At 38.6% G+C, this 12,652-nt stretch overlaps 1 protein-coding gene across 1 annotated transcript in view; it reads left to right on the forward strand.

The window, feature by feature from the left end:
* The window catches only part of LOC141927859 (pituitary tumor-transforming gene 1 protein-interacting protein-like), a 32,737-nt gene extending 20,302 nt beyond the window's left edge, over positions 1–12,435 (forward strand). The window contains exons 6-7 of the mRNA XM_074835194.1: positions 2,871–2,917; positions 10,775–12,435. Coding sequence (XP_074691295.1) covers positions 2,871–2,917; positions 10,775–10,824 — 97 coding nt within the window. The 3' untranslated portion in view covers positions 10,825–12,435. The remainder of the gene's footprint in view (positions 1–2,870; positions 2,918–10,774) is intronic.
* The last annotated feature ends 217 nt before the right edge of the window (positions 12,436–12,652 follow it).

Consider the following 12,652-nt stretch of genomic DNA (forward strand, 5'->3'; position numbering starts at 1 on the left):
GTAAAAACAAAGGAAGGAGGCCAAAGTTGCATAGTGCATGATTTTTATTTTGCAAGCTTCAAGATAATTGCGGCATCTAGTATTTTCTGGCTCTTCAGGTACACAGTAAAAGTCTGCTTTTAAGTTTTTAAGATTTGTGTTAAGTATCTGTAAAACTGAATTTTAGGAAGTGTCTTTCTGGAATACCTAGATGGCTGTTAGAATGAAGAGTAAGGGTAATGACATTGGCCCTGGACTTGTCTTCACAAGAAGAAAACTAACTGTCACTTCACTGAGAAGGTTGAAAATCACTGCTGATATGTAGAGTTTGCATTCATAGTGAGTGGAAGGAAACCTGGAGTTCAGTTTTTGACTAATATTGAAGGAAAACAGGTATCTTATTGGATAGCTGTAGTCCTTTATTTGACTTCATGTCATCTCTAACATGAAAAATCATTTTTAAACATAGCATCAAATAGTGAGTCTTTCTGTACGCTCATTTAGTTATTTGCAGCTGCAAATACATGGTACTTTTATATGTTAGATTTATATAACTTATAAACCATGATTTATATGTTATAAGTTTATAAACCAATGAAAAGCAATGAGATCTTGAATGAGAGACTGCCAAGTATAACTTGGTCGTGTACTGGTATGGGAGAACAAAAGCGGGGGGGCAGGGAAAGAAAGGAATGCAGTTCATTTGTGAAGAACCAAGTATGGGAAATTATGATGTGAATTGTTAGTATTAGGAAAAATATCTTCTCAGCTTACAGCAGTAGGGACAGCATGCAGAAGATGAAGTAATAGCAGTAGTATTAAGAAACAGAATCAACTCGGAATACCGTAAAGTGTCTTCAGTTGATCATAAAGTAAGATGTGAACGGTGCAGTAAGCCACCTCTGGGTGGCTGTTTCAGTGACTGCCTGTTCAGAATTGCATCTGATTCTTCTCAGTTGATGTATACCTAAGCCTTATTTACTGTACAAGGATTTAGTCATGGGTGATATGATAGAGTTGTGGCTGCCAGTTGAAGTTGCACAAATATTAATAGTTTTACCCTTCAAACTTAAACAGTGTAAGGATTTTAGATGTTTGGTTTGTTTTGAATAGCCTAGGGAAGTATCCTGAAGTGTTTTTGAGGTTTAAAGCCTACACAGCCTGATTTTCCCACCCCGCCTTCTCATGCAGATATTTAGTGTTTTCTGTGTTCAGGGCAGACTCTGACTGGCTTCTGAAGTACTGAGATTTCAGTTGAAATTGTAGCAGTGAGTCTCCATTATTTCAGACGAGGTGTGCAAAACAGTGAAGAACATGCCATTGGTACCACCAGTACAAAACCTGGTTTGAGGTCACATGATATCACATGGAAACTATACAGAAATAGGTCTGGCTTTATACCGGAGAAGGCTTCTTTAAGGAGAATATTTCCATTCTCTTTGAGATCCCTTGCCTCATATAATGCGTTCCTCTTCTGCAACACTGAAAGCAGGAATCCTGTGGTTAGGTTAGCCTCTGTAGGTAAACTTGACTCTTCTTCCTGTTCTCTTAAACTTTGCAGTCCTGACTTTCTTCCTCTACATGAATTTCATTTCATCACACTGATTCCCCAGTTCCATCTCCTCCTCCTCCTCCTCCTGCAGTTTGTCCAGGTTGCTTTGTTTCCTATGCTGTCCGGGCTGAATAGTGGAAAGAGATTTAAGGGAGATGGGTATCTCTGGGAGATAGTAGTGGAAGGTTTTGAGTCAGTCTGTCGTATTTGGTTTTCTCATCATGCTTTATCTGCACGCTCTCCAGAAGTGGGGTTGCAGGGAAAGGCCAGGTCAGCCCTGCAGCTCTGTAGGAAGCAGGATAATTGCTTCTGAGGACACACAGGATCTGATTAGTAGTAGGAATTGTTTGGAGGTGGAATATGCATAGGGCAGATGGGATCTTTGGTGAATTAGGCTGTCAGTGCTTAACAGCTTTCTGCTGAATATGTGCAAATTAGAATAGGGCGGAAGTCACAACTTGTCTAAATGGGTTGAATTTTGATGGGGCAACAAACTGTATTTTTTTTTTGGTAGAACAACATCGTTTTGCCAAATTCTATGTCTTTTTCTCAAAATACATAGGTCCTGAATTATCCTAGTGAAGCAGTTGTGCGGGAGGTTTTTGTTTGTTTTTTTTACACTAAGCAAAATAGATACTCCTTTTAAAGTATAGGGAAATCATCTGAGGAATGATGGAACAATTTCCATTTAAACTTCCTTCATTCCCCCCCACCTTTGCAAAAGGGAGAGGAGGAAGGGGAAGAAGAAATTGACTTGTCAGACACTTGGTTTATGTGAATAATTAAAGTTTGGCAATATTTTAATTTATTCTCTGCATGGATTCCATGCTGGATTTTAGAAACTAGTCGTTTTCACTTTTATTTAAGCAGTACAGCAAGTATGAGTAATACACCTTTTATCTTTTTAGAATTATTATATTGAATTGGGATTCTGAAGTGCACTGTAATCACAGCTAAATTTTACAATTATGCTCCCTGATGGAAAGTATTAAGGAGTCTTTGAATGTTGCACCTTGCTTCTCATGTATAGACGAATACCTCCGTGTGTGTATGTGTACATATATGTGGATTCATTACTTCTATATAGAAAAAACAATTTTCTTTATAGTTGCAAATATATCTTATTTTGATGTTATTGATTAGTGAGAAGTTATAGGGAATCTTACAGATACATCAAGTGTATATAGAAAGATAATATATATAACTGATAAATGTTATTTTTTTGAAATTTGTAACTGCATACTAATTTAAAAAATGCTGTCATCTTTCAGATGTAATTACCATATTTTGCTTATAGCTCAAAACAGTCTGAGTGTTCTGATGCTTTTATTTATTGCAGGAAACATGAAAGAAAACTGAAGCATGATGAAATACGCAAGAAGTATGGTATGTGGTAATCTTTTTTGATAATTATTTTCTGAATTGATTCCCTTTTTCCTGATTATTAAATTCACACCAGAAACAAGCTGCTTTATGAGCAGCAGAAGGAATCAAGCCCAGTTTCCTACTGATGCATGTCTTCTGTCACCTGAACACCTGATCTCATCACTATTATTCTCCTGTTCTCTTCCTGCACTGACTGTCCCACTGCGCAAGAGACAATGTGCTGGATGGGGTGTTGGCTTGGGAGGGCAATTTAAATATACTGATTGAAATTAAGTAGTTCTTTCTATCTCTTCCCAAGTAAGAGTACTGTTTTGGGGGGATTTTTTGTTTGTTCTTGAACATGACAAACCAATCTAGTTGAAATTGGCTAGTAGACTCAATGGTTATTGAAGGAGGATAAACTGACTAGCAGATATCAAGCTTAAACAAGGATGGAGTATGCAGCCTAATGTAGGGGTTAAAACTGTTGTTTTTTCTTTGTTTTTAAGTGGAGTTGTAGTCCAGAAGGAGAAGAATATCACAAGACTAGGACCTGCTGTGTTGTATAGGTGGCTCTTATTATCTAGGCTTGTCGGTGCTTGCACTTTTCAATTGATTTGTTCATAGGGTTAATAATACTGTGTATTGAGAGTCAGATATGCTAAAACTATGCTGCACTTTTTATTATGCTAATTGCACGAATGTCAGAGAAGGTGATTCTAGGGGTTTGAACAGTCACTCAAAACTGTTAATTTTCATCCTCTTGTTAAACTGATTGGCAGTCTGGGAATGCCTTCATGAATCTGCAGCCTGCCCTTTGGCTGATGCAGAAGTGATACAGACAATCCCTATAGGGAATTCTCTGCCTGGGGAGTGTTTGCAAAAGTATGCTCCTTTGCTGGAATGGAGGAAAAATTCACTGTGAAGCTTGAGCTTCGGGAGGAAGAATGTTGTAGAAACTAGAAGTAATTTTTGTTGAACTTCAGTCCTGTGGTATTTTATAGGATAATTGACCCTGTATCCCAACCACAATTCAGTTTCAAGAGGTTTGAGTGGTTGACAACAATAGTCCAGATTTAAAAAAAAACAACAATCCAAGCAGCATCATAAAACACACACTTTTTGTGTTTGCTTCTCCTTAGAAGAGACCTTAGAGTCAGTTTCAACAAGGCTGAATCATTGGGATAGATCTGGTGAAGAACTTAAGACAATGGCTATGTCTCCAAAATAACACGGCAGCAATCTACACAGATACACATATAACTCTTTCATCTCCTGGAGGCAGTGCAGCAAAGAAGAGTGAACAAGGTCCTGAATTCAGTATAGAAGTTAGTGTATCAAAGCACTGCATTGGGGTTAAATGATGTTTCAAAAGGCTGTGTTGTTATATTCTGCTTGTGAAACTAGTTTACCTGTCTGTTTCTGGATGGTTCTACATTTTAGTGAAGACAGTTCTCTCAGTGCTTAACTTTCAGACCTTTGCGGAATGCTTTGTTGGATCTTGTTGGAGTACTTTAGTTTCCTGAGGAAAGTAATTGTATAATTACGTGCCTCCGGAATACATCCACCAAATTCAGCAAATCTTGCTGGTAGCTATACTATGCACACAGAATCACAGAATCAACTAGGTTGGAAAGGACCTTGAAGATCATCTAGTCCAACCATTAACCAAACACTGCCAGTTCCCATCTACACCATATCTCTCAGCGCTATGTCGACCCTACTCTTAAACACCTCCAGGGATGGGGACTCCACCACCTCCCTGGGCAATCCATTCCACTGCCTAATAACCCGTTCTGTAAAGAAATACTTCCTGACATCTAGTCTAAACCTTCCCTGGCACAACTTGAGGCCATTCCCTCTTGTCCTGTCGCTTGTTACTTGGTTAAAGAGGCGCATCCCCAGCTCTCTGCAACCTCTTTTCAGACAGCTGTAGAGGGCGATGAGGTCTCCCCTCAGCCTCCTCTTCTCCAGACTAAACAACCCCAGTTCCCTCAGCCGCTCCTCGCACGACATGTGCTCCAGACCCTTCACCAGCTTCGTTGCCCTTCTCTGGACACGCTCGAGTAATTCAATGTCCTTTTTGTAGTGAGGGGCCCAAAACTGAACACAGGAATCGAGGTGCGGCCTCATCAGTGCCGAGTACAGGGGTAAGATCACTTCCCTGTCCCTGCTGGCCACGCTATTTCTGATACAAGCCAGGATGCCGTTGGCTTTCTTGGCCACCTGGGCACACTGCTGGCTCATGTTCAGCTGGCTGTCAATCCACAGCCCCAGGTCCCTCTCTGACTGGCAGCTCTCCAGCCACTCCTCCCTAAGCCTGTAGCGCTGCTGGGGGTTGTTGTGGCCCAAGTGCAGCACCCGGCATTTGGCCTTATTGAAACTCCTACAGTTGGCCTTAGCCCATCGCTCCAGCCTGTCCAGGTCTCTCTGCAGAGCCTCCCTACCCTCGAGCAGATCAACACTCCCACCCAACTTGGTGTCATCTGCAAACTTACTGAGGGTACATTCGATCCCCTCATCTAGATCATTAATAAAGATGTTAAACAGGAGTGGCCCCAAAACCGAGCCCTGGGGGACACCACTCGTGACCGGCCGCCAACCAGATTTAACTCCATTCACTACAACTCTCTGGGCCCGGCCATCCAGCCAGTTTTTTACCCAGCAAAGCGTGCGATCATCTAAGCCTCGAGCAGCCAGTACACAGTTGTATGAGAGCTAGTGTCATTTTGCCTCCACTTGGAGCATGTTAGTCTATCAGTGACTTAATTAGAAACAAGTTCATACATTCATTGTGTTAATGGAAGGTGTACCTTCTTATAAGGAGTCAGGTGTATTCACTTCTTCATGTAGTTGTGTTTTGCAATGCAGTTTACCTGCAAAAGATCATAATTCAACTATAAAACTTAAATTTCAATAGCAAACTTCTATGTAAAATTTATTTATGTCAGCTTTGCTTTATTGCATATGCTAAGATTAATTTATATTATCAGATGTATCAATTTGAGGCCTGGATTCACATAATTTGGTTTTGCCCTAAAGAAAATCGTAACTCTTACATGAGTAGTTGGCACATTTTGAAAGGATGTACATAACTGAGGGAAAATGAAAGACAAAATATGTATAAATTCTGAAATCCCTAAATATTATTGCTGATATATATAGTGTATGTTCTGATAACATGCAGACAAATGATTGTCAAAATAATTCAGTGAGACATAATAGAGTAGGTCTTGCTATAGCCTTGGATCTTCTGTCTTTGTTTTTCACTGTCTAGTAAATACCTATGTTAGCATAATAAACATAATCTTATAAAAATTGCTGCAAATAATTATGGAGACACTAGGTTATTTTACACTTTTACGCATTTCAGAGAGAATTCTCAGTTAACTAGGCATGGATGAGTGGCAGAATGACAATGACTTTGTTAACCTGACTGTAGATTAAGATGATCATGCCTGAAATTTCAGTATTTGGTTGGCTTTAAGGGAATGCCTTTTCCCATTTCATCCACCAGCTTTCCTTGCCCCATTTAAATGGTAATTACACATTTATAATGCATTGCAGGTGTCACTCTAGCCACAGTCCTTTGGGAGCATTGGAAGCAATAGAGAGCTTTAGCAACCAGGAATACACACTTTGAATTGTTTCTTTGTTGCACAATTTTACAGTATTTTTCATTTGCTCACATATATGAATGCAGTATGATTACACAAATTATATGTTGACTGTTAGAAAATTTTAAAGTAGAATTCAGAGCACTTTGCAGCTTGTGTAGTATACAAAGGAACTACAATTTAATTGCTGCTGCATTTGCTGCTATTGTATGTTCAGTATAGCATTAGTGAGAAGCTGCTTTATTATTTATTTCAGGATTTTGCCTGGTATTAGTGGAAGGATTCTTTCTCTTCATTTTTACAAAATTATTGCCTTTCATGATTTTAGGCTTCCACACCACTCCAGTTCTGCAAATGTTTTGATCAGCTAATTTAATGATATGTAATCCTATCTCCTTTATTTTATGTGAGACGTTGATTTTTATATTCAGTAGTTTGTCACAGTAAATGTTCCTTCTGTTCAAGATAGATACTTTGTCTTGACCTTCTTTAGTGTTCTGAATGCAAATTAGGGAAACCTTGTATTGGTATACACTTAAAGCGATTTAGTTAAGAATAGAGTTGTTAATCTGGGGGTTAAAAATAAAGAGGAAAAGTGTAATAAGGGGTGAAGACATGCAGCAAACGAGTTCTTTTTTTTGTGGCATATATAATCTCTTGTAAGTATTTTACTTGTTAATTTTAGTTTTGGGCAGTGCTGATATGTGAGAGTCAGATCTCAGTGACTGAGAAGCTGCATAGTTAGCATAGTATATAATATAAATGAGTATGCTGGAAAGAGGTATTAGATTGCTTTGTCATTTCATACATATTAGGCGGCCTTGTTATTTCATAGAAGCTAATGAAAGATACTTGACTACTATACGTTTCAGATTTTTGAGTGTTTCTTAAATACTGCTAAGTAGGTCAAACATTTAAGTCAAAATGAAGGTAAATAGAACTAAGCTGTTAGAAGTTCTTGTGTCTTGTGTGTCAATATTCAAGTTCAGCAGTAATAGGTAATGGACTTTATTGCAAACAAGACTGCTGAAGCTACAAACATCTACCTTCTCTGAATCTGTAAGTGTAAATTACAAGTTGGGTAGTTGCTCTCATGTCAAATGGGAAACAGTCGAGAGAGACAACTCACGTCTGGTTCAAGGCAGCACATGAGCTTTAGCTGAACCAGACATGCTATCCAATTAGCATAGGCTTGCAGCTCTTCTTTGAGTGTCACAGCTAAGAGCAACTGTGGCAGCTGCCAAGAGCTTTTTGTCATGCTCCTTTTTTTTGTATGTCTCCAGATTGTTTTTGTCCACTTCCCGAAGCCTGATACAACTTCTTCTGTAAGAATTGGTGCAAGTGGCGAGCTGCTGCCTCCCTTCTCTCACTTAATGTAATCTTATGATGTACTTAGAATGCTGAGGATAAAAGAAACTTAAACACTGGATGCAGAATTGAGAGCAAGACTCAGAGCAAGGTCTATCAGATGTTGTAACCTCTGGTTATCCTCATTTGGAAGGATTTCTCTTGAAATACCTTCTTTACCAGGAGATTAATTTCTGAAGTCATGACCAATAATACTCACGCTGGATTGACCCATAGTTCTTAAGACCTGTTTAGTTCCAATATTGTCTAATAAAACAGAGAATTTTAAGTTAAACATAGTAATACCTGATCAGTGGTGATTATATCTGTTCACTCCTAAACATAATTCAGTAAAATTAAAGCAAGTACTACTGGGAATGGCATTTGCAATAACGTGTAAAATGACACTTCCACTTGATATATGAGGACTAGTTATCTAAAATGACTTTTGGCTGAGTGTTTTGGGGCAAGGGGAGCTAAAAGTATATTTGCTCCTGAATGGTATAGGAAAGGTTTATCAGGAGTCTTTCACTGTCCTCTGATTAACTTGGAGTTGGCACTATTGGATGTAAAACATCGTTTCCATTGGATTTCAGCTGTTTAAGCTGTAAAGAGAACAGTGTCTAGTGTTTTACTGTGCTACTTTCAGATCTATCAAGTGTCAAATATGTATCTTGAATGAAATACAGGACACGTAATAAGCACTTGCCAAGCTACATAGAGAAGTATGCAACCTAAACTAATTCTGTCAGGGAATCTGGTACCACCTCTTGCCACTCTGTGGAAAATGTTTTGAAGTTTGGTGCCTTGTGTTCTAAGTGGAACTTAATGAGTGTAGGGAGCTTAGGCAATGCCAATTGTAATAAAAATGTTAATTTCCAATACTGTTGCTAATTTTCTTTAAATGTCACGTAGATGTGTTTTGTATTTGGAAGGAGTGAAATAAAGAAGTGCTGCAAAAATTTGTGAGAATTGGACTGCTCAGTTGTCTTTCAGGTAACTAAATATATTAGGATCCATAGATCCTAGTTGCCAAAGGATTAACATGTCTGGAGGAAGGAGTGGAGGTGGTCTGGAAATAAAGTAAATGTTCTGTATTTGGGTTGAGTTTATATTAATGCAGGAATGTTACCTGAAGGCAGTAAAGGTTGAATGGTAGGCCAAGGATAAGAGTTTTTTGGTGTATAAGCTTACTTGTTGGCTAGAGTAGACTTAATGGACATTACAGCTCTTTGTTAAACCCATGAAAGGCAAGAGTAAAATTTGAGAAGTAACTGCTTTCTAAGAGTTTAAAAATATAAAAATTTCAAGATCTCAAAATATTGTATATAATTCTTGACAATGCTGCCATCTAACCATGTTCTTATTGCACAAATACTTAAGATTTCTTTTTTAAAAAAGTAATTACAGAAAGGGGTAGTACCTTTCACGCAAGGTACTATACCAGGTAAATAGACTGTATTTCATGTTACCTGGCTGAAGCTTTATAAATGTGACTGGCTTACCCCTTCTTTGATAAATAAGGGCCACTATGTATAGTTTTGGTTTTAACTTTTACAAGTTGACTGCTTGTAATCTTGTAAATTTGAGTAATTATAGGATTTTTCAAACTTATTCCTTAATATTTGCTATTCACTATCAGGTAGGTAGTTGCAGTTACTAATACAATAATCAACACTAAGCAGTTGTGCTTCTTGGTTGACATCTTAAAGTAACCTGGCAGTTCAAAATTGCAACAAGGTAGACAAAAGTATAGTCTTCCTTCAGTGCCATTAGCTTTTGACTTTTAGATAGAACAGTGAATGTTCAGTATCTGTGTGCAAGTGCACATGGAAAAGAGGTACGGTATGAAAAGGTCTGAGGGGGCTTCTTACAAGATCTGGCAGTGACTAGTGTAATCTTTCTCTTCCACTATTGTGGATCTGAACATTTGTGAATTGGGGTGGTTTGGCTTAGCCGTCTTCTGCCTCTTTGCCCTAAACAAATGAGCTGGAGAAGAGTCCAGGCTTGCCAGACATCAGTACAAAAATCTCAGTAGAAAAGATAGCAGTAGTGTTCCTGTTCTTTCACAACAAAAGGTCAGCCTCTGAACTCTTATGGGATGCCTTTGTTTTTAGTATGCACTTCTGCCTAGCCCAAATCTGGTGTGTGGTTGAAAGTCTCTTTGAAACAATTGCTGTATGGAACAGTGATTGCTCAGCTAACCCTTACAGAAGATGGTATGCATGTCCAGAAACTTAGCGTAATTGGATGGCTTTGCAATGCTTTCTGTGACAGGATTCTGGTAAAGTCATTAAGAATCTTCATGATGGAAACATGCTGCAACCTGGATTAAGTCATGCTCTTGTTCTGGTCCCCGGAGTTTTTAATACATGTAGAAGTGATCTTCATTTGTTCTTAGAAATTATTGTCCTGTTGCGGAAATGCTGTAAGTGGCTGCATGTGACAGATGGTTGTGTATAATCGAAGTAGAACTAAGTCAAAATAGCAGCATCTTACATTTTAAAAGGATGATGATCCTACAGTAACTTTAACTTATAAACTGGTCAGTCTGAATCTGTTCTTCCTGAGCCATCTCTATGCTTAAATTTTTGTAGACTTGACTCTCACAAATGCATTTTGTAGGGTATACCTCACAAACGAGAAACGTTTTTTTCTGTAAGAATTTTTCATAGAGAAATGTCCTCTCCCTGCTAAATCATGAAATACCTATTCATGATTATAGTCTGAGAGAGTGCTTAAGAACACTTTCAATTTATTATTACACTTCAGTGTTTGGGTAATAGAGCAACTATTACAAGAATTGCCTTTTGGTTTTGTTATATGGAGTACCTATTACGGTGAGTTCAGTAACTCAGGGTTTTATGTAATACCAGTAAGAAAATGATAAATGTGGTCCTGTTTTGTTTTACAGGTCTTCTCCAGGATTCTGATAATCCATACAGCAGATTTGAGAATGAATAAAGCTGAGCACCTTCCACTAGAACTTGTAACTGCAGAATACAGGAAAATAGTTTGTTTTCATTTGCCCTTTGGGCTTTTTTTCCCAGGTTTTTCTTCCTGGTTGTAAAACTAGGAGTGGACAAAGACTTCAAGAAATACATGTTTCTATCTTCTACCCATCTCAAACTATTTTTTTTATAAATGCTTTTGGTTGTTGAAATGTTTGCTGATTTATTTTTTTTTATGGTGTCATTTAAGTGTGAAATACTATCTTTCCTCCTCTTAAAACTATTACTCGATGTTAGGTGGCCGATAGTCACAGTCATGTGTTTGAGTTCAGTCTTAATTGCCACTTAAAACAGTTGTTCCCATGTTCCTAAATATTTTTCCCTACTGTATCTTTTTTTATAAAAATAAAAGGCAACATGGAAGCACAGCTTCACAGAGCAGAAATAGGTCATGTTGCTATTGATGAGAAAATATACCAGGCACACTCTTACGTACTACCATAGTATGAGAATTGGGTGGAGTTTTTTTCTCTGGAAAAAGATCTTAGAGTGTAATGTCTAAGGGTTGACAGAGGGGAGCATATTTGTCTTTGAATAATTCAATTCAGTCATGGAAATGTTAATATGTACTTTGGATATATCACTGATGTGAGAAAGAAATTACTTCAGTTAGCAAAATTTGAAGAAGGTAGTCCTTGAAATAAACAGTGTTATGTGTGCCTAAATTTAAGGAGAAACATCAGTCTGTGAACAGTTTCTTCTGTCAGCCTAATGTATCATTAACAAAAAAAAAAAAAAAAGCTGCCACAATTCTGCAGTTTACCAAGGTTGACCCTGGCCAGCAGCTAAGCACCACCCAGCTCCTTGCTCCTTCCCTCCCTGCAGTGGGCTGAGGGAGAGGATGGGAACAGCAAAAGTGAGAAAGCTCTTGGGTTGAGATAAAGACAGTTTAATAAGTGAAGAAAAGGAGGAGGGGGGGAACAAGTCCTGCAAAGGCAAACGCTGCCTCTCAGAAGCAGACCTCAGCTCCCCCTTCCCCTCAGTTTTCGTTGCTGAGCATAATGCTGTATGGCCTGGAACATCCCTCTGGCCAGTTCTGGCCAGCTCTCCCAACCGTGTCCCCTGCCAGCCTCTGGCCCGCCCCTGGCCTACTGCCTGGAGCAGGCGGAGTGGGGAAAAATGAAATCTTGATGCTGTGCGAGCACTGCTCAGTAAAAGCCAAAGCACTGCTGTGTTACCAGCACTGTTCTAGCCACACGTCCAAAGCAAAACACCATATGGGCTGCTATGAAGACCATTACCTCCTTCCCAGCCAGACCCATAACAGTGAGAAAGCAGTATTTTTTTAACCTTTTATTGTTTGTTTGATATTTCCGAAATGTGATTTATGTCATGTCTTTCTTTTCATAGAGGTGGTTAATTGAGCATTTTTAATAGCTTACCAGTATGATGCAGCAAGCGAAGAGCTCTTCCTGCTCCCCTGTCTAATTGAAGTTCCCATTTATTCTGTACTCTTCAAATAACTTCCCTTGCTGTATATTATCCGTTAAACAAATGTACAGTATTGAAGATGTTCATCTTATTTTTATCAACATTCCTAAAATAAACACTTTAACATCTTTAATTTTGTTCTGTTTAGTTCTGTTGTTCTGTACAATTTTAAATTAACTTGGTTTGAAAAAAGTGATCAAGTATGAGTTTGGGAGAAGGGAGAGGACGCAGTTTTGGTTTTGCTGTTTTTCTGACAGAAGAATAAAATCTTAACAGCATACAGGTGTGGTGAGAATTAAATCTTGCCTGTGGGTGATGAGGTGAACTGCCATTCCTCCCAGTGCTAAAGA

The sequence above is a fragment of the Strix aluco genome, chromosome 1 (assembly GCF_031877795.1).
Source record: "Strix aluco isolate bStrAlu1 chromosome 1, bStrAlu1.hap1, whole genome shotgun sequence".
NCBI classification, from domain to species: Eukaryota; Metazoa; Chordata; class Aves; order Strigiformes; family Strigidae; genus Strix; species Strix aluco.